The sequence below is a fragment of the Lissotriton vulgaris genome, chromosome 10 (genome assembly GCF_964263255.1).
Source record: "Lissotriton vulgaris chromosome 10, aLisVul1.2, whole genome shotgun sequence".
Classification (NCBI taxonomy): domain Eukaryota; kingdom Metazoa; phylum Chordata; class Amphibia; order Caudata; family Salamandridae; genus Lissotriton; species Lissotriton vulgaris.
Window position 1 is genome coordinate 928,957,801 of NC_141698.1, and position 21,134 is coordinate 928,978,934.

The 21,134-nt window shown below is 46.2% G+C and overlaps 1 protein-coding gene across 1 annotated transcript in view; it reads left to right on the top strand.

Moving 5' to 3' along the window:
* The window catches only part of COL28A1 (collagen type XXVIII alpha 1 chain), a 689,953-nt gene that overhangs the window by 34,394 nt on the left and 634,425 nt on the right, over positions 1-21,134 (top strand). Inside the window, exon 4 of the mRNA XM_086941924.1 lies at positions 4,462-4,482. Coding sequence (XP_086798050.1) covers positions 4,462-4,482 — 21 coding nt within the window. The remainder of the gene's footprint in view (positions 1-4,461; positions 4,483-21,134) is intronic.

Consider the following 21,134-nt stretch of genomic DNA (forward strand, 5'->3'; position numbering starts at 1 on the left):
CCTCATTCATACACAACCGAACACAAATAATAAAAATCAAGAATTTCACCTCCGAAATCCAACAGGTCAATAAGGGCGTCCCCCAAGGTTCGGTGCTCTTGCCCCAGCTCTTTAATATCTATATGGAACCACTCTCCAAGTTACTCAGAAAAGCCAACATCCGCTTTCACCTCTACGCGGACGATACACAAATGTATCTGGAAACTTCCTCTCTCACTGACATACATAGACTAAATGCTGTCCTGAAAGATGTTCAACAATGGCTGACAAACAATCACTTGAAACTGAATCCAGACAAAACTGAGACACTCCTCATCTCGAACAAGGAAGACAACCCGCAAATCACCGAATGGCTAAAAGCTATCGATGCGCTTAAAGGAAATCTTACTCTAGCCGACTCTGTTAAATCTCTTGGCATCATCATAGACCCCAAACTAAACATGGTAAAACACATCAAGAATGCAGCCAAATGTGCTTTCTTTAACCTCAGACTGTTGAACAAGATCAAACCCTACATTCCTAACACGGATCTCAAACTGGCCACTCAATCTCTGGTACTGTCAAGGCTAGACTATGGGAACGCAATCCTAACAGCCAACCCGAAATCGAACTTGGCACCGATCAAAACAACACTACATGCTGCAGCTAGAATGATTACCGGCATCAAAAAATCGGATCACATCTCCCCAGCACTCAAGGAACTCAAATGGCTCCCAGTAGAAATGCGTAGTAACTTCAGAACGGCTTGCCTAACACACAAAGCCCTCCATACCGGCAAACCCGAATACCTGGCAAATAAACTCAAAAAAGGAGGCCAAGCCAGGAATCTGAGAAGCTCTAACTCCTTCCTGCTCATCCTACCCAAAACCAGAAAGAAAAGAACAGCGGACTGCTCCTTCACTGGAAACGCCCCCAAAATCTGGAACTCCATCCCCCGCACATCAGAACTATTCCTTCTTTTGTGGAATTCAAAAGGCAACTCAAATCCCTGTTCCTGATCCGCTCCCTTGGCTGCGGATAACCGGGGTCAGCAAGCAACCCCTGAACTATGTGACTACAGTGAATTCCATATCCAAAGAAGCTCGGCAACTCACCCATGTTCCGCTTACAATGTCAATCTTTGAATGCTTATACCTTACATATGTTATGTTCATGTTTATGTTATGCATATGTTTATACAGATTTTTGTCATTCTATTACTGTAAAGCGCTCTGCTACCTCCGGGTCTTGACAGCGCTATAGAAAACTTCCTAAATAAATAAAATAAATAAATACATTTCTCACAACAACCTTCCCCAGGCTGACTCTTCTGGTTTCGCAAGTAACATCCGAATGCCTTTAAACTGGAATGCTACTGCATACCAACTAATATCAGGAAGAGCCAGCCCCCCTTTGTTGAGTCTGCGTCTCAGCTTCTTCCAGGCCAACCTGACCCCTTTGTCCCCCAAATAAAACTCCCAATCTTACTCTGTACTTTACTAATACTCTTATGTGGAAAGGCCAGGGGTTTAGTAGTAAATAAATAGGAAAACTTCGTAGAAATGACCATCTTTACTAAGTTGACTTTCCCATAGACGGTTAAGGGAAGGTTCCTCCATCTGCTAAAGAGGCCGTCTATTTCTTTGATGGTTCTGTTAAGCTATTCCTGTGCATTGTCCAGTTCAAATCGGTCCTGGGAGCTGTTGACTCCCGCTCTGGCGCGAAACTGGACAAAGGACATGTGAGGAACCTCCCCACTGTCCAGACCCTCCCCTGGGAGTGTCGCCTGAAACTTGCCAACTCTCTTCTGTGGGTACATATGGGCTTACCTGGCTGCAGGACCTTAGATACGTGGACAAGATTCTGAACCAGAAACCACTGAACTACGACCGTCTGGAGACTCAGGACTTCGCAAGAGGTCATTTGGGCTCAACCTCATCTCCCTCTCAGTCTGAAGCTCTGCCTATGCCCATACACCATGCAGGATCCATGCAGGACCTGTGGAGCATCAAGGAAAACTGAAGATATCACCCTTGGAGTGAAGGAGTCCCTCTCCTGCATTCTTAGGCACCACAACACTGCTGTCCGGTCTGTTGACCCTGAACTCCTATGGACTCCAAAAGCATCAGCAACACAGGAGGTGGGTTTCTACATCACTTGAGGGCTGGTCTGCCCTCTCACCAACTTTGAGGTCATAAGCCCTTGTGGGGGCTGCAATACTTGAACCCCTGTTCACCTCATACAGTTGCAAGTGCATATGCTTGTTGGTGATTCCCAAACAAGTGCATTGGGCGTCAAGTTGCCCCAACCTCTGGCACCATTTCCTACCAAGAACTCCGGCCTTCTCACACCAAGTGCTCCGTGGGCTGCTGTTTTGTGAAATCGCTTGAGGTCCTTTTGCGACTCCTGTGTCTCCGGCCTGTGGGTCTACTTGAGGGTCAACTGTGCTTCTCTTGGGCTTCCCTGGTTGCTCCAGGCCTACCCTGACTCCCCTTGCTGTGGTGAGTCTCCAGGAACTTGCTGGTCCGAACCGTACACATCCTTAACCTTCTGCGTGGGTTGCTGTTGCCAAGGTTTGTTTTTGCTCCAGCCAGACACTGACTGCTCAGTACTCGCTATCCTTTGTGGGACAGCTCGTATCTGGCTCCTGGTCATCCACGACGTCTCCTGGTTCCCGTAGCTGCAGAGTCAAGAACTCCATCAATGCACCTGAAGCACCCGACATCGGTGGGCTTTTGTTTACCGAGACCCTAGTCACTCCTGAGTGACCCAGACTCAGTTCCCTCTGCTTCAGGTACTCTTCGACAAGAATCCACCTTTGGATTCCCGCTGACACTTTTCTTCCTTCCAGCAGTGACTCTTCTTCGAAGTCCTCCATCGGGTTCAACAGCAGTTTCCGACGCCACTTCAGACCTTTGCACCCGGCATCCCTGGGATAGGTAACTTGGGTATCTCGGTATCCACGAGTGGAGTCGCTCTCCAACCTCCTAACTTCCATGGGGTTTCTTTGAAGTCCACTGGGAAGGGTCCTTAAACTCTAAAACTTCAACCACAACTTTCCCATAGAATTGTACGGAGCACGCGGTCGTGTTCCCACACTGCACCGTCCTCCGTGGGTCCCTACTTACTCGCCTTGGGTGATTGCTTGGGGTCAGAACGATTCCATGTCCTCTCGACATAGTCTTGACTTGAGTCATGGTTCTTATACCACTTTCTTAGTATATGGTTTGGTCCCCCCTAGTCCCACTGTGTATTAATGCTATTTACTGTCATTTCTGTGCTTAAGTATTGTGTGCTTTGTGATTATCTCCTTGTAGGAGATACTGTGTTGTACTAGATAGTGTTATATTAATAAATACATATTTTTATAACTACTGTTTGGTTCTCCTTTCATTTAACCAATACTATAAGGTTGCCTTCTGGTAAAACAAGCTGCTTAACATTCCTTCAAGACTAAGCCTGAAGGCTGCTCTCCACAGTTACCACTTGGATAGCTTTCTAAGGTTATCTTTGACCTCTTAAACCACCATAAGGGTTGTTTGGACTGGTGCAAGGTGCCCACTTTAATTAGTGGACAGCAAATACTGGGCCAACTTCTCACAGCATCTCTAAGCCCTGAGACTTAAAGCTGCGAGCAAGGACGAAGCCTCAGTGACGTCATGATCAGAGAGCATCAATCACTGCTACATTTGGAGCTGAAATTGGACCCAAGCAGTAATGAGCTTCAAATTCCCCAGGCAGTAAGGAGCATGACTCAACCTAGGCATTATTTGGCATCCATGACACCATGCAGCATTGAGTATTAATGACCTCTCACATCAGTGAACTTTGTTGGCCACCCAAGGTCATGAATATTAGTATTAATAACTAGTAATAATCATAAACGTCCCCAGGCATGAATAATCTTTAATACCCCTAGACCGAGGGTAGCATTTTGAGATATGAAAAAAAGTAAAGGGAAAATGAAGAGAATTGCTCTGTGGGCCATCCAAAAAGTTGTGTGTTCTCTAACCCCGTTTGCAGCTTTCACCTTAACGTCACTGCACTGAGTGACAACCATACAAAGATATATGATTGCCTCACAAAGCCTATTGTGATATTGCCACTGGCTATTTTGTTACTCTCTCTGTTGACCATCCAGTCTTAGATACAGCAGTTGTAAGATTTGTTGACCCCTTTGCACAAGGTGGATCTACTTTTCAAGTACTCCGTTTATCCACCCTCTTTGCTCTACACACTGCCAAGTTGCTTTTGTCAGCTATACAGCTATATAAACCGTTTCAATGCGTAGAGAAAATTGTCTGTATATGTAATATTATCTCTTGGCACTAACATGCATCAGTATTTTCATATACAGTGAGACTCATTATTTATCAAATTATTTCATGTTATTTTTAACATTTGACGTAAAACTACTTACATAAATATGCTAATTGCATTCAAGTTATGCTGAGTGACGTGTTTGCTATTTTGTTTCCACAGGGTACCATTGCTAATGAGCAGGTGAGTTGTGCACATTATTACTTTTTATTTAAAGTTGTTGAAGAAGAGCTAATCACAAACTGGTAGCCATTTCACAACATTTCTCTCAAATCTAGATCTTTGAGGGCATCTGGCAAGATAGTCTCTGGTGTTTAGTACTAACAAATTTTGCCATGACGGTCAACTTTTGTTATTTCTTATTATTTAAGTGACTGATCGAGAATAGCTCACTCATGGAATAGCAGTATATTGTTTTCTGAGAAAGGTATGAGAGAGCACCAGATCTGCTACTTTTGATCACTTACTTAACTACTGCTTCAAAATGTTTGTACTAGGTCTTGTGCCTTATCTGTTGAACTGGGTGAGAGACAATTCTATATTCATGTTGTTAGACCTGTCTTCCGTTGGGTGGTCTTCCCCAAACATTTTGCCTTCTTACCTCCTCTTTTTGCTGTGTATGTTTGTCAGCCTTAGAACTCGGAGCACCTAACCACTGCTACCCAGTGCTAAAGTGCATATGCTTTTCCTCTAAACATTGTGACATTGGTGCATACATGATTGGCATATTTAGTTTACTTATAGATTCATTGTAAAGTGGTGAACCATATACCCAGGGCCTGTACTAAAATACTACTAGCGGGTCTGCAACATTGGTTGTGCCACCCACAGAATTAGCCTTTCAAACCTGTCTCAGGCCTACCCTTGCAAGGCATGTGTGCTCATTTTACTGCAACTTCGACTTGGCATATAAAACCACTTACCATGCCTTAAACTCCCCTTTTATTACACATACGTCACCCCTAAGTTAGGCCATATGTAGTGCTAAGGGCAGGGTGCTGTGTAACTAGGATGTAGGACATGTAATTTTAAGTTTTACATGTCCTGGAAGTGACAAACAGCTAAATTATTATTTTGCTACTGTGAGGCCTTCTCCTCTCATAGGCTAGCATTGGGAATTCCTTAATACACTTTTAAACTGTAATTCTTCTTTAGAAAGGAGTAGCTGCATCATGTTTCAAAATTTTAAAATGGTAACGATAAATCCTGTTTACAGGTAACATTAGATTCAACATTACTATTTTAGAAATACCACTTTTAGAAATTGGACATTTCTGTCCTCTTACTGCTCTGTGTGCCTTGCAGCCTGTCTCCAATACACATCTGTGGTGGGTGACATCTACGCTTTGTGTGTTCCCTCTAGACAGCCTCAAACACAGGAAGGGTGGGTATGACAGGAAAGTAGTCTACATTCATCTACATTCCGATTACTCTTCCAGGGCAGGAAACCGGAGGAGGAGCTGACAAATACACCTGAATAGGTAGTGTCCTGTGTCCCACACAAATGGATAATTACCCCTCACAGATAGCCTGGCAGACAGGGCTGATATGAAATGGGGACTGTGCACTTCAAGGGCCAACTTTGAAGTCACCCCTACTTCAAAGGCACATTTGGGTATAAATACTGGAGCTCTGACCCTACCTAGAAGTATACTACTGGACCTGTGCAGTCCTCTATCATCCCCATAGAGGCCATCACGGGTTCAGAATCCCTTGCCTTCTCCATATCACTGACACCCCAACAATCTCTTAAAGGACTTCTAGTTTATAGGCCCCCTGGCCCGGCAGGGTCCTTGTTTGATGAGCTTCAGTCGATAATATCGACGCTGACTCTAAGAGCGGAACACTGCGTACTGGCCGGAGATTTTAATTTTCACATGGATGAGAGCTCTGACCCTGACACAATTAAATTGCTCGACATTACGGCACCCTTAGGCCTGACTCCCTATCTCTCTGAACCGACCCATGACAAGGGCCACACCCTGGATCAGGTCTTTTCCACGTCCCCTATTGAGGTGACGGCAGTGCTGACGGTACTTTGGTCAGATCACCGGCTGGCCTATTTCTGCATACTGTGCATTAAGAAAACACCTAGCACTGTCCCGAGACATCAGGGACCAGCATCCAGGGCATATCATCGGGTAACTGCGGAGATGCTGGCCCAGGCCTCTCTGGACCATCCTCTCCCTTTCACGGGTAATTTGGATAAGGACCTAGAATCTTTGCAGATGTGGCTAACGGCCAGGCTGAACGATCTTGCACCTGTGATTCCCCCCCAACAAACATCCAAACGGGTTTCTGCCCCTTGGTTCACCGAAGCGTTGGCACATTCTCGTCAGCAGTGTAAAGTGGCCGAAAGGGCTTGGCGGTCTCAGTATGATGCTGAGGCGAGGCTTGCCTACAGATCAATGGTTAAAGCCTATCACCGGGAAATTCTCCAGGAGAAAAAAGGATACTTTGCCAGGAGAATTGAAGCTGCAGCCAACTCCTGTAAGGAGATTTTCTCAATCGTTAGAGAATTCACGACCCCGCGATCTAATGTGACTCAGGCCGCCCCGTCTGAGTCATGGGTTTCTACCCTCGCCAACTTCTTCACCACCAAAATACAGTTGATTCAGGACTCCTTTCCCACAAGGCTGGTTGATGTTCATCCCAGCCTTGAGGATGAGTTGGCTCTTCCAACTCCACCAGGTCCAGTCTTGGCAGCTTTTCTGCCACTTTCGGCATCTTCATCACTGGCACTTATGGCCAATCTTAAATCTGGGTCGCCTCTTGATCCATGCCCGGCCAAATTTTTGGCGAAAATGGCGGCTATCGTAAATCCTCTCGCAAATCCGCTCTTGAATCTCTCCTTGAGCCAGGGGGTGGTTCCGCTGGCGTGGAAGAAGGCAATGGTCATCCCTCTCCTTAAGAAGCCGAACCTTGCCCCGGAGGCTCCCGCCAACTACAGGCCCATCTCGCTCCTCCCCGCATTGACGAAGATCTTGGAGAAACATGTACATATCGTACACTCCAACTTTTTGGAGTCTCACGATTTGTTACATTCTTCCCAATCTGGCTTCCGCCCCAATTTAAGCACAGAGACGGCGCTGTTGGAGGTGTCTGAAGCCATTAAAGAGTCGCTGGATATAGGAGGCAAAGCTATGCTGGTCATGCTTGATTTGTCGGCGGCCTTCGACACCGTCCCCCATGAGGGTCTCCTCGCCAGACTTTATGAGATCGGTCTGAAGGGGACGGTGCTCAGCTGGTTCAGATCCTTCTTGGCTGACCGTCGACAAACGGTCTGGGCCTCTTCTAGCTCCGCCGAGATGCTGCCACTGGAAGTCAGAGTCCCTCAGGGCTCCGTGTTGAGCCCGACTTTTTTTAACATCTTTATGACCCCTTTGGCGACATTGGTGGAGTCCTTTGGGGCCCAGATCGTATCCTACGCCGACGATACCCAGCTCCTCTTCACTTGTGGGAAGGGAGAAGATTTTGATGGAGAGAGTATCCGTGAGTGCCTTGGGGCTGTTTTTAAATGGTTCCAGCTAAACAGCCTCAAGTGCAACTCAGATAAATCTGAGATACTCTTCTTCGGCTGCCCATCTGACCCAGATTGGCATGAATGGTGGCCTGCCGACATGTTCCCTCCAGCGCACTCGTCCCAGCTAGCAAAGAACCTGGGAATTAAGATTGACAACGAGCTGACGCTTAGATCTCAGGTTATGGCTCTTACGGGAACTTGTTTCGGCATCCTTAGGATGCTCCGGAAGTTTTTCCCTCTGCTCTCCGAAGAACATAGGAGGACTACGGTTCAGGCCTTTATTGGCTCAAGATTGGACTATTCCAACATATTGTATGTTGGCCTGCCGGAGTATCTCCTGCAACGCTTGCAGGTGGTCCAGAACACTGCCGCACTAGCCATCTTTGGCCTCCACAGGCGGGCCAGAGTCTCTAGCCTATTGCAGTCGCTCCATTGGCTGCCTATCCGGAAACGGATAGTGTTCAAGGCTCTGACACTGGCCCACAAGGCTCTGCATGCCTCGGGAGCTCAATATCTCCAAAGGAGGCTCGCCTTTTACCATCCGGCCCGATCATTGAGATCGGAGTCCTTGTTCCTGGCCGTAGTTCCCTGAGTAAAAAAGGCCCGCATTGGAGGTCGCTCTTTTAGGCTGCAAGCTCCGCAACTCTGGAACTCTCTCCCTTTGACTCTACGCAGTACATCTAATCTATTGACTTTTAGAAAGGGCCTCAAGCCATGGCTTTTTGCCCGCTAGGACGCTCCTTCTATAGTGCTGGATTCCTTTAGTCCTCTGTAACTGATCTATTTTGTTTTTGCTGTTGTCTGTCTTTTCTGGTCACCAATAAAAGCGCCGGGACACTCCTTTGGAGTAGCCGTGCGCTATAGAAGACCAATTTAACATTAACATTAACATTAACACTGGTGATCAGTGGTGAGGATAGGACTTGTGTTTATACAATACCAGAGAGTAACTCATTGTTCACTACAACTCTATACTAAGACCAATTTGAGCCTTTTTCAATTCTCCCTAATTGGCTTTTTGATTTTTCTGCTAAAACCATGTCTAACTCTGCAGCACCTGAACCTGCAGTAATTGATTTCTGTAAGCACTGTCAAGTGTTGACAAGGGGTTTTACCAGGAAGGTGGAGTGACAGAAGGCTTTGAGAGCCAGGGCGAAGACCTACGTATCAGGGGATGACAATCCAGAGGAAGAGCAGGAAATTACTGAGGAGGAGGATGACCTGATCCTGGATTCCAATGTGGATTTGGGACTGCCTGTTGAAGGGGCCAACAACTTGCCAGGAGCAGTAGAGGTTCCCAGACCGGGGAGCAGTGTCTCCTCCAGCAACCTGTCCTCCGAGGAGCTGGCAGACAGTAGGGAGGAAAGGATATTAAAGTTTGAGCTTGCTAAATTGTAGGAGGCTCGAGAAGAGAGGAGGCTGGCCATGGAGCAGAGGAACATGACCCATGAGCTCAACCTCAAGGAGCTGGACATTAGAGCCCTTCAAGTGGGCTCTAGCAACAACAATGGTGGCAGCATGCCTGCAATGTCTGCTAGTGAGTCAGGATTCCAAAGGATTTGGTGCCCAGTTATGTGGTGGGGGGTGACATAGACAAATGTTTTGCAGCCTATGAAGTGACTATGTGAGTGCACAAGGTCTCGGAGGAGTTCTGGGGTGGTAATTTATAGAGGTATAGGACCACAGTAGGGAGGCACACGCTCCTCGTGCTAGAGGTAGAGGAACAGACTTGCTACACTGCTATGAAGGCCATTCTAGTCAGTAAGTTTGGATTGACCTCTGAGAGGTATAGTCTTAGATTCAGGGGCAGCCACAAGATATCATCACAACATGGGTGGATTTCTAGGATTATGTCAGAAAGGCACTGAAGGGCAGGGTGAGGGGCTGCAAGGTTGATGATTATTCAGGGCCATGCAACTTAATTTTAAAAGAGCAAATGCTTGATATTTGTTTTCTAGAGCTCCACCAACACCTAGTTGATAGCCAGCTTCCTTAGCCGCAGGGGTGTAGATCATCTGGGTCAGCACCAGAGTATCCATGAAGGTATCTGGAGGGGACTCCTAAAGGGGTTCCCGTCAGAAGAAGGGTGAAGATAAAAGGACAGAATTCTCTAAATGCCCTCAAAACAACTCACAGGGGAAAGAGTCTGATTCTCATTTCTAGTCTTGCAACTAGAAGAAAAACTACCCTAAAAAAGTTCAGGAGCTCAAGCCAATCAAGGGCTATGAATATGGTCACTACAAGGGGGATCCCAAATGTACAAATGAGCACCACCTCCCACTGGAGGAATGAATATAGAGGTTTCTTGTGTAGTGCAGGGGTAGAAGTGTGTCCTAGTTCATGGGGAGGGAGTTAGTGGGATTACCCTAGTGTCCCTGGGTGACAGTGAGACGGTTCCTAAGATCAATGTGCCCTCAAATACTACTACGTATAGGCAATAGGTCAACATCAATGGGCAAGGTGTTGAAGGTCTGAGGGATATAGGTGCCAGCCTGACTATGGTGAGGAGTCAGCTGGTGTCCCCAGAGCAAGTAATTCTCAATGAATTCCTCCAGGTTGTGGTGGCTGACAACAGAGAGGGTCACTATCCTGTGGCCCTTGTTCCATTTAAGTGGGCAGTGGGTTCAGATCTCCTGAATGGTGCTGTGAGCCCTGCCATGCCTGTGGACTGTGTGCTTGGTAATGACCTTATCTTGAGCACACTATCTGGAAGGAAATGGAGCTAAAGGCTCATTTGGAGATGTTGGGGTTACCTGATGGGATCTGTGCAACGACTAAGTCTGGGCGGTGAACTCCGCTCCTCTCGCAGAGTTTGTCGAGTTTTCGCACTCCGCGTAACGCGGAGCTCGCGGAGTTCCGTAAAACTACGCTCTGTGAAGCAGAGTTTTTTTCCTTGTTCGCGCTCGTCAATGTCATGTTGGTGAGCACGACCGAAGAAAATCCACCACCCAGTGAGATTTTTCCTCGTTCACGTTCGTCAAGTTGGCGAGTGTTAGCATGGAAAATCAACCTCCCGGCAAGATTTCTCAACGTGGTCGGGTTTCACATTGCGAGTGGCTGCGTTTCCTATTGACCGCTTGCGTTGAGAAACTGTCCATTGGCATTGAGAAAGCTGCTGCTTGAGTAAAAAATCTACTCAAGCGACAAAAAGGAAACAGCGCCTGCTTGTGCTGTGCATGGAGCCATTCACGATGATTGCACAGTGCGGACAAACACCCAGCACTGAAAATCACCACAAATCGCATTTATCTAACGCACTCAGCCGCTTATGGAGCTCAGCGTTGCGCGGCAGAGTTTTTATTGCACTTCGGGAGTTCAGCATAGCGGAACTCTGCAAACTCCGCCCAGGATTAGCAACGACAAGGTCCATGGCTGCCTAGGATGCAAGTCTAAGAGGGCTGGAGTCTGGAGCAATGGCCCAAACTAGCTGCCAAAAAGGGGAAACCAGCTCAAGCTCCTGTCCCTGCCAGGAATAAAGACTGCTGTGCTACAAGGATCGGCACTCTGCCTAACTGCTGCTATGAAGGAACTGCTGTCTGCTTTGCTGGGCTGCGCTGCTGCCTGCTTATATCTGCCCTGCTGAGGACAAGTACTGGGCCTCTCTCACTTGAACCCCGAATGACCCCAAGGGCTTGCTGGCTTGCCCCTACTCTGAAGTCTCTGGGCCATCAAATACTTCCTGCAACTCTGCAACACCTCGGGAACTGTACCATCTGTGAGTCCTTCCCTACCAAGTGGTTCTTGCCACTGCCTGCCAGTCCTTGGCCCTTGGGAGGTGATTTCTGCTGTCCGCACCATCAAAAATGATGCAGTGATGACTTTGCGCCAATCGGAACCAACACAGTGCCCTTCGACGCTGACGTACTGCGGATCCTAATACATCCCTGCACAGCTCAACCTGCCTGGAGCTTTGACAATGACGCAGTGCTTGCATCATAAGGGGTTCAACGTGGGACCTGACTGTGAGACTCAACGATGACGCATCTAACTGACTTTGTGAATCAAAACCGAACCTTTGAGTCTTCAATGCCAGTGCTTGCTCCATCCAGGGAACTTTTTCAGCGGGACCTCCATGAGTCCTGTAGCCGGCTGCCCTCCATCGCGGTCAGATTGTACTTTGGATTTGCCCCGGTCCAGCGAGACCTCAAGTCACCCCTTAGAGATATTGACATCTAAGTACTACTTTTTGATTTATTCTTTAATATTCATAACTCTGGTTCTACTTATTAGATATTTGTCATTTTGCTGTTGTTGTACTCATAAAAATATTCTCTATTATTCTAAATGTGTGAAGTATTTTTGTGATACAATCGCAATGGACCGCACACTGCTAGCCCCTCCTCCGGATCGCCCCTAGGGTCTCTGGTACATGGAGTTCTTGAGTTGTTCACCCCAGTGGGTGCAAGTAGGTACTTGTTGGACTGATGATCTCTAGACCCGATACATGTCCCGGGTTTTTGGATATTTTCATTGTGTTACTGAGTGTGTGTGTGTTGCACAAATACTTTACACATTGCCTCTTTAGATAAGTGTGACTGCTTTGTGCCAAGCTAACAGAGGGTGAGCACAAGTTATCTTTTAGAGTGTATCTAGCTTACCCTGACTAGGATTGTGTTCCCTACTTGTACCGGGTGCATACCCTTGCCAACTAGAGACCCAATTTCTAAAACATGTTGTTCCATCACGCCATTAAAGCCAAACTTTTAATAGATCATGATTTTCTCCTGTCAGATTTATAGTGGCCCAAGAACCCAGAAAAAGAACTTCCTCTTTAAACTGTGGTTGGAATCTTTGCCTTTAGGAATTCTACATTTATGGCTATTTCTCACTCATAGCTGTGTGCTGAGCCCCCTGGATTAGGGTGCATTTTAAAATCATGAAACACATCTCATCCAGGGCCTGGAGAAATATGATCACATCAACCCCATCTTGATGGAGTTCCTCTGGTTCCCCTTGCATGCCATAGCATCTTCAAAACCAGCTGCATCATTAACAAAGCCATCACGACCTGCACTCCTGCTTTTCCTGATAAGATCGCCATCTCTGGTGGCTCTCGGCACAACTACAGCCAGGAAACCATCAGACTGGAGAGTAAGAATTGTAACAAAATTAAAAACAAATCAGCAGGCCTTTTCTATCTGCACACTCAGAATCTGGAACAACATCCCCCTATACAATTTAGGAGTGACTTGAAGACATTCCTCTTAAAGGAACGCTGGATCGCAATGCAGCAATAGTACACTACTGCTCCCAAAGTTCAGTTACCACTCTAATAGGCAACATGAAGTACTATAAATTTTACATTTGACATCAACCCTGACATCACTATGAGCGCCAAGGCAGAGTAACTATACCAAAACTAGCAGTAAGGAGCATGACTCGACCTAGGCATTATTTGGCATCCATGACACCAAGCAGCATTAAGTATTAATGACCTCTCACATCAGTGAACTTTATTGGCCACCAATGGTGATGAATATGAATATAAATAACCAATAATTATCATAAACGTCCCCAAGCATGAACAATCGTTAATGCCCCTAGACCGAGGGTAGATAACATTTTGTGACTTCCCAGAAGACATGTAAAACTGGAAAGAGAAAATGAAGCAATTTTTCTATGGCACAATTATTGGTTGTGGTCAAACACTCGGTGAATCACCGTTCTCTAGCCCCCTTCATAACATTCACCACGAGGTCACTGCACTGCGTGACAATAATACAAAGAGTAGAGATTAAAGTATATGATTGTCATACAAAGCCTACTGAGATATTGCTACTGGCAATTGTGTGCTCTCTGCTGACCATTCACTCTTAGATACAGAAGTTGCAACATTTCTTGGCATGGTCAAACCCTCAAGCAGTGCTTAATTTGAGCCAGTGGTTTCTGATGCATGGCACCTGCACTTAATTGACAAAACCAGCACTTATGATAACTGCCACATGGTGGCAATGTCTGTGTTATTTAGAGATAAGGAAATCAAAATGTTTGTATTCATTAAATAAATATACAATAAAACAACTAATACCCGCTGCCCAAGGCATTCTATAGCTAAATTCTATATTGCAATAGGCTGAATTATCACACTAGCATTGTGATGGTTAGTATTGGCATAGGTACTTTTATTGGCATTGTCGGCAGTAGCAATGGGTAAAGCAAGCTGAAGTGGCCTCCTGGTGAGGCCCCTGCCACTTATTGTTTTACAAATTAAGCACTGCTCCCAAGCACAAGGTGGATATACTTTTCATGTATTTCAGTAGTATTATTACTTGTTGACTGTTTTTGCCTTTGACCCATATACAGGCTTCCTCTGCCTTTAGGCTAGGCTCGCTCTCTACAAATACGACATATAGACATGTTGGTGTGTTGTTTCCTGGCAGCACAACACTTCAAACCTAATTGGAATGCCAATTATAGAAACTATGTGAAGGGCATGTCACCCGAATATGTGCAATTCTACGTAACCATCAGACAGAAAGTGTGATTTTTAAATGTGAATTTTTACTGTAATTTTTAGCTACAGATATCAAAGATTTACTTTCACCACTATATTTGATATTTATAAAGTAGTAAATAAACTTTCAAGCATGTTTGTATAATTTGTGCTGGTGAAATTGTAAAACTATACATGTATTACAATCAGGCTCTCATGCAGGAAAATTATGAACTTTCAGAACACAGCATCAAATATTTTTCGGAACCTGGTCACTGTGGGACATACATTTCCTTAAGTATGTGCCGATTTAAAAATTAAGAACCCCGTCATGCATTTTAAGGACACGCTTAAGGGTGTCTTAGCTAATGAACAAAAGTTTATTTTTGTACATGACAAAGCACTTTACTCTGACCTGTGTTGCCACAGTGTACATACAACGCGGCCAGCCAGGACACAATGGTGTTCCCTAGAGTGGTACATGTTAAAGATACAAGTGGGTGGTTTAAATATACATTGTGATACAAATATGACATTTAACTTCCATGCCAAAGATGCATTTCATCCTCCAACTTACCCTTGCCTCATTGGAAAGATAAATAAGCCAATTGTGTATAAGCAATATAACCTTATGTTTTCTGGAGTAGAGCATGTGCACTGTAAGACTGAGCGGCACTTTCACAGTGCCCAGAGTCCTTATGCCAGCAACTTCAACAATCAGTCCATAAAAGGTGAAATCTCTCTGTAGAACATGGAAAAAAGCATAAACATTGCCACACTCCTAGTATCAGCACACCGGTACGGAGACTCAGCCCAGAACCAGCAGAAAAAGCTGCAGTGCTGGCTCTGACGTTTGTTCCCACTTTATATTTTTGCCCAGAAATGTGTTCCACAATATCATTTTTGAATGTAGTACACAGATTCTCATCAGAGTAAAGACTACATACTCTGGCCAGCCCCTCCCTGCAACATATCTCTCTTTTTCCTTCACCAGCAATAATGGAAGGCTTATCGTGTAGTTCCTAGGAGTTCCCCAGGACCTGCACGTTTTGGATGACCACGTCTGGACACCCCCACAGGATATGTCAGCCATTAGACCAGCTAGCTCTACAGTGCCACTAACTCCCCCGTTTTTTCCCACAGTGGAGTAGGTAGTCTCTGACAACCACTGAACATGACAACCCTGATTCCTCAGGGATCGTGGAAAACAGTACAGTACGTTTCGCTCAGACACTCCTGCTTGTTTCCTCTCAGAAAGCACACAGCATGGCTATTAGGATGTTCCAATAAGAATTTATTGGTCCAGTGACAGCCTGGTGTAAAACATATGTGTAGTGACAATCAGGAGACAGAAGCATACAAAAGAGAATGCTAGTACCAATATAGTGAATAGTAGATACATTTCTACCATATTGCTAATACGATGAACATAAACAGTTTAGATAAAAAAACTTTAGCACTTGCATATTTCTAAAATGTGCGCCCTAAGTAATTTGCTAAAATGTACCTAGCCTAACCTGGATGTGTAGGTGTATGTATGGGCAGCCTCGAAATCCTTAGGGGTGAACTAGCTCCCTCACCTGATGGTTTAGAATGAAGGACCCGATCTCTGAGTCGAGGATGACAACCCGCAAGGGATGTCAAACCGCTGCTTTTGGGAAATTCAGCTTGCAGGACCCAAGAATCAGCTTGGAAGGAATTCTTCTCTAATTTGTTGGGGGGAGTAAGGGTCTTTTATACTAAAGTGGTCACTCCTGTGTTTTTTCTAGAACCAATATATTTTTTAAGCAAGAATCACCGATGTTTTTCTAAACAAGTGCGATCATGCACAGCTGGCTGTTGGCCAAGGATGAAAAAAGTGGTGACCCTTATACAGAATAAATCTGCAATGCCTGGGGACATGTGTATGTATGTCAGGTACAGGGATTCAGATAGAATATTCAGAACCTGGTGTCGAAGAGACAGGAGCAAGCTATTAGGTAAAATGTCACCCGTTTAGAATCATTATAGTCGTGTGGATGGGATGTTGTATGTAAAATGCAGTATAGATGACAGGGCTATCCTAAAGGACATGACAGGCTGCTCCTGATGCCTCTGTCTGCCCTCTATCATAGATGGAAGTGGTGCTGTGTCAGAAGGACCCCACACCTGAGTATCAGGAGCTGCCTGGTCATGATCACCCTTGTCTCCACCTGCAACCGCCACAGCACCTGGCCATCCTGGTGTGTATGACCTTGCCTAGCCTAAAGGATGCACTGGCAGTCCTTGCCTCGATGACCTGCAGCTTGTTTTAGCCCCCTCTTTCTGCCCAGTCATTAATGCCAGGTTGGGTTAGCCTGCAGCTCTGGGCCTACAGCAGGTCAACCAAGCACAAGGAGCCAGGTCGTCAGCTTCTATATCAAGTACTTCACCTGCCCTTTCAGCGTCATCCTCTGGGAAGTCCTGGCCTCGAGGTGTCACACCATGGGTTGTGGACACCATTCCTTTTCAACAGCACCCTGGTGTGAGTACCCACCCTGAGAAGCCCCGGTATGGCCTTTCTCATCAGCCTGTTGATGTCTAACAATCACAACTCATACATACATCTCTTATAGTAACTTTTCCTTGGTTACAACCGGATGCCACCATGGAGGCATGAAGACACTGCGCTCCCAATACTAAGTCAAATCCCCAAGCCTGGGTGTCGCGATTCCTGGAATAAAACATGTTAAGAATATACCTTGTAAAGGGCAGGAGCTTTTTTGACGTCAAGAGGGAAGAGGTACCCCTCTCCCTCCACCTTCAACAGCAAATTGCAAGTCATCCAGACCAGAGGATGCCAGTGAGATGCAGAGCTTAATTTGTAATGGAACGAGGGCCAGTGCCCGAAGCTCTGCTTAGAAGCCCACGGTTGTTGCTATTAAATGTTAGTGTGCCCAAGACAAAGACTGCACATTCTTGAATCCACCCCAGGCCTCTTTAATTCCCTTGGGGCACCCTTTACCCCTTTATCTCACTATTGTAGGTTCCTACTTTCTTACGCTGTGACTTTTTTTCCGGCTTACTCTTCCTTCATCTTACCTCTTATCTGTTTTCCCTCTCTTTCTCTCAGAAATGTCTGAAGAGGAAAAAAATAAGTGTAGATCACCAAAATTGCGTGCCTGTCCTGTGGCCCCCACCGGTTCAAATTAGGCTCTGGAAGGTGGAGACTGAAGCTTCTGGAAACTGCAAGGATTTTTGTACATTAGCTGAAAGTCTCAGGAAGGGAATTTTTATTTAAACCTTCTACTTTCGGCTTGGGTCAGTAAGCAAGATGTGTGAATTCAATTGCCAATATAACTGGATATGACAAGCTATTAGGCCAGGGGCCCACTATATAAAAAGAGAGTTAACCATGCTTATCAGCCGCCCTCAGGCGCTGCCCGAGTGTCAAAGGTCGCTCATCTTTCCCATTTTACAAGACTTTGAAATTTCCCAAATCTCAATAGTTATGTGATATATCTATTTGTGTTATTTCAGTGGGAAAGAGCACCTCCTGAAGAAATGCAGTACAAAGGTGTGGTATCTTCCACCCTTATTCCCCCCCCCCCCGCAGCTACGCATGTAATGGAGCTGCTCGCGGTGACATCAATTAGAATGTCACCGCGACCAGCGTTCCAAGGCGAGCACCGGGGGACCAGAGTGAAGCTGCCACCTGTTGTGGCTAGTGCTGTGGCTGGGGTCACTGTATTTTCCCTCACCTACTGAACTCACAATAAAAGGTTAATTCAACTCCTGTCGTGTTGTGCCTGCTGTATGACGAACACTACACTGGCGACGAGGATCAACTGGGGACAGCGACCTCAACACGCCCGCGAGGACAAGTAGCGCGGTGAGAATTTGGAGGAATTCATCCTTGAAACTCCCGAGGCAGACTGAAGCGCTGCAATCGACTGCGGTGAGGAGAAGAAGTATATCAGCATCAGAAGGGACTGTATAGAACAAGAGCTGGCACATGAAAAGAAAAGCAACGTAAGTGGTCAATTGTCAGCTACGTTCACTGGCACTGTGCAGTAGTATATGCTGTGAGTGGGAAATAGGAGCACACCTCCTGTGCGAAGTGGTGGCGGACTTCAAGGAAGAGCTGAGGGGCGGCAGTGAAGTAAAGCAGAATGGTGACATGCTCTGCGTGAATGAGCACCAGCGGTGAAAACTGGACAGGGGAATGCGGCGTACAATGCAGGGAACGTCTGCGAGGCGCTAGCGAGCAGCCTGTTTAGACTGTTGATGAAGGTGCTGGCGGCACCTGAAAAGTGGATTGATGCTGGCTGTGAGTGACATCTGGACCACCCTCGTGACTCCCACGAGTTTGAGATCGTCAACGCATAGAGACACGAGCTCCCCTTTCAGCGTCAACGTCTTACTGGATTTTGCAAATTGCGGTGACGGGTGGCGTGAACTTCGCTCTACCGAGTAGTGCGCTGTACCTTGGAAACTGTGTGAGCCCGGATCTTAAACTTGAGGCATCGAAACGTCAACAAGAGCCGCAATCCTTGAGAAGCCTGCAACCTTACCTGTGTCTCCCCTGCGGCGTTGTCGTCGTCTGCTCCCAGGGACATAGACTTGGTTACCAGCACTGCCGTGATTTGTAAGAACTACAGTGGGTTATCCTCCTCAGACGGGAACGCCTTGGGAATTAACGACAATAGGACAGTGGCTCATGTGTGCTTCTGCCTCAGGGGTATCGACGAGTGTACCACAGTGCCACCTAGTGGTTTAAAACGTCTTTTTCCCACATTAATTTTAAAGTTACAGGGTTAGTTTATTCTGTTCTTCAAATCCTTTTGGGATGAGTGCATGTACATCGTTTTACTTGTGAATTTACTCATTTTGCATCTTCCCATACTCAAATGTTTTGACTATACTATCTGTAAGGTCACAGTTTTAATTGATCCTGTGCGGAAATCTCCTGGGAAGGGGGCATTTGTATTGCTTCATTACCGTCTAGTATCCTACCATTTTTGATTATACCCCGTAGTACCCAGTACTTATCTTCACAATTGACTCATAGGAGGGCTTGTAGTGACTTTGCGTGAGTGTAACGCCCCCACCCTTTTTCTTGACTAACCCTGGGGAACCTACTATTCTGTGGAAAAAGTGGAAAAAAGTGTTCTTAAATTATGCCACTGTGTGTGGCCCAAACCTTGGGCTAGAAAGGAAGGTAGCATTATTGGCGTATTACCTAGGAGGGGAATGTAAAGAGGTTTTAGATCACCTCCCAGATCTAGGGGCACAGGAAGCTAGAGGTCTTAATGAGCTAGAAGTAAGCTTGAAGAAATTAGACTTGCACTATCTCCCAAAGACTAGCACTATAATGGAGAGATATCATTTTGGGAAAAGAGTACAGAAGGAAGGGGAATCTATTGAAGATTTTGTCTCTGAACTAAGAAGACTGGCTGCAACATGCAAGTTTGGTGGTGCATGTGAGGAAAGGATCAGGGACCAGTTCGTGCTGGCTTGCAGGATGGAGCGTGTACACGAGGAGTTGTGGCTGAAGGATGACCCACCCCTGAGGGAGGTTCTAATAGTAGCCAAACAAGTAGAACACATGTTAATGTGCATCAGTGAAATTAAGCAGGACACTAGTGAAAAAAGAAGCGAAGACAAACCCAAAGTAAGCAAGGTTGTGACTGAATGTGAGGCTGTGTCTGTGATCAAGGGCCAGAAGGTAGGGAGTAAAGAGCAGAAAGAGAAAAATTCGGGATGGTCATTCAAGGGTACCTGTTATAGATGTGGTAAACAAGGGCACATGGCCAATGACAAAGAGTGTCCTGCCCTCAAGTTCACGTGCAACAAGTGCGGAAAGAAAGGTCATTTCAGGCAGTATTGCAAAAGTGGACAGGGATTCAACAGACAGGGTAAAGACAGGACCAACACAGTATGTGACGAAATAGTAGTGCGAGTGAGCGAAGGTCAGGTCTGCAGCCTCAAAGACACTACATGTGAAGAAATAGTCGTGCAAGTTGGGGAAGGTCAGGTCTGCAGCCCTAAAGACACTATAAAAGTAAAGGGTACAGATTTGGAAGCATTGTTTGATTCCTGTTCAAGAATAACAATAATCAGTGCGATAGAATTTTCCCGAGTGTCCAAGGGGAAGATAATCTTGAGGAAAATGGATGTGAGGCCCGGGGGATATGCTGGTCGCCCCATCTCAATGAAAGGTTACTTCTGGGACAAAATTGAATACAAGGACAGGACAACAGTGTCTAAGGTGTATCTGTCTACAGTCGGTGATAACATTTTGGGTTGGCAGGCACAGAAGGAGTTGGGGATCTATCTTAATCCCAATAGCAATCCCCAAATCTTAATACAGGAGATACAAGAGCCAAAGGAAGATTTAGTGACAGGAGGTATTCAGTGAAGAGCTGGGATGTTGAAGAACTACTGCCACAAGATCAAATTGAAAGAAAACGCGAAGCCAGTGGTGGCCAAGGTCAGGAAGCTACCCATTGCCGTCCAGGAAGCAGTGAAGATGGAACTCGAGAAACTGTACAAGGCAGGAGTCATTGAACCAGTGGATGCAACGGAATGGCTGGCGCCTATCGTGGCCGCCCAGAAAAAGGATGGGTCGGTTCGGCTGTGCATTGATCTCAGGGCTCTGAACAAAGTGGTCGTGGTCGACCGTTTCCCACTGCCCAACATCACCCAGATGATGAGCATGCTGGAGGGTGCAAGAGTATTCTCCACACTAGACCTTACCTCAGCGTACTTTCAGATCAAACTGCACGAAGAGTCGCAAGAACTCACAGCGTTTGTGACGCCCATGGGGGTGTACAAGTTCAAGAGGATGCCCTTCGGGTTAGTCTCTGCGGCAGCTGTGTTTCAGAGGCTCATGGGGAATATTTTGAAGGAGATTCCTGG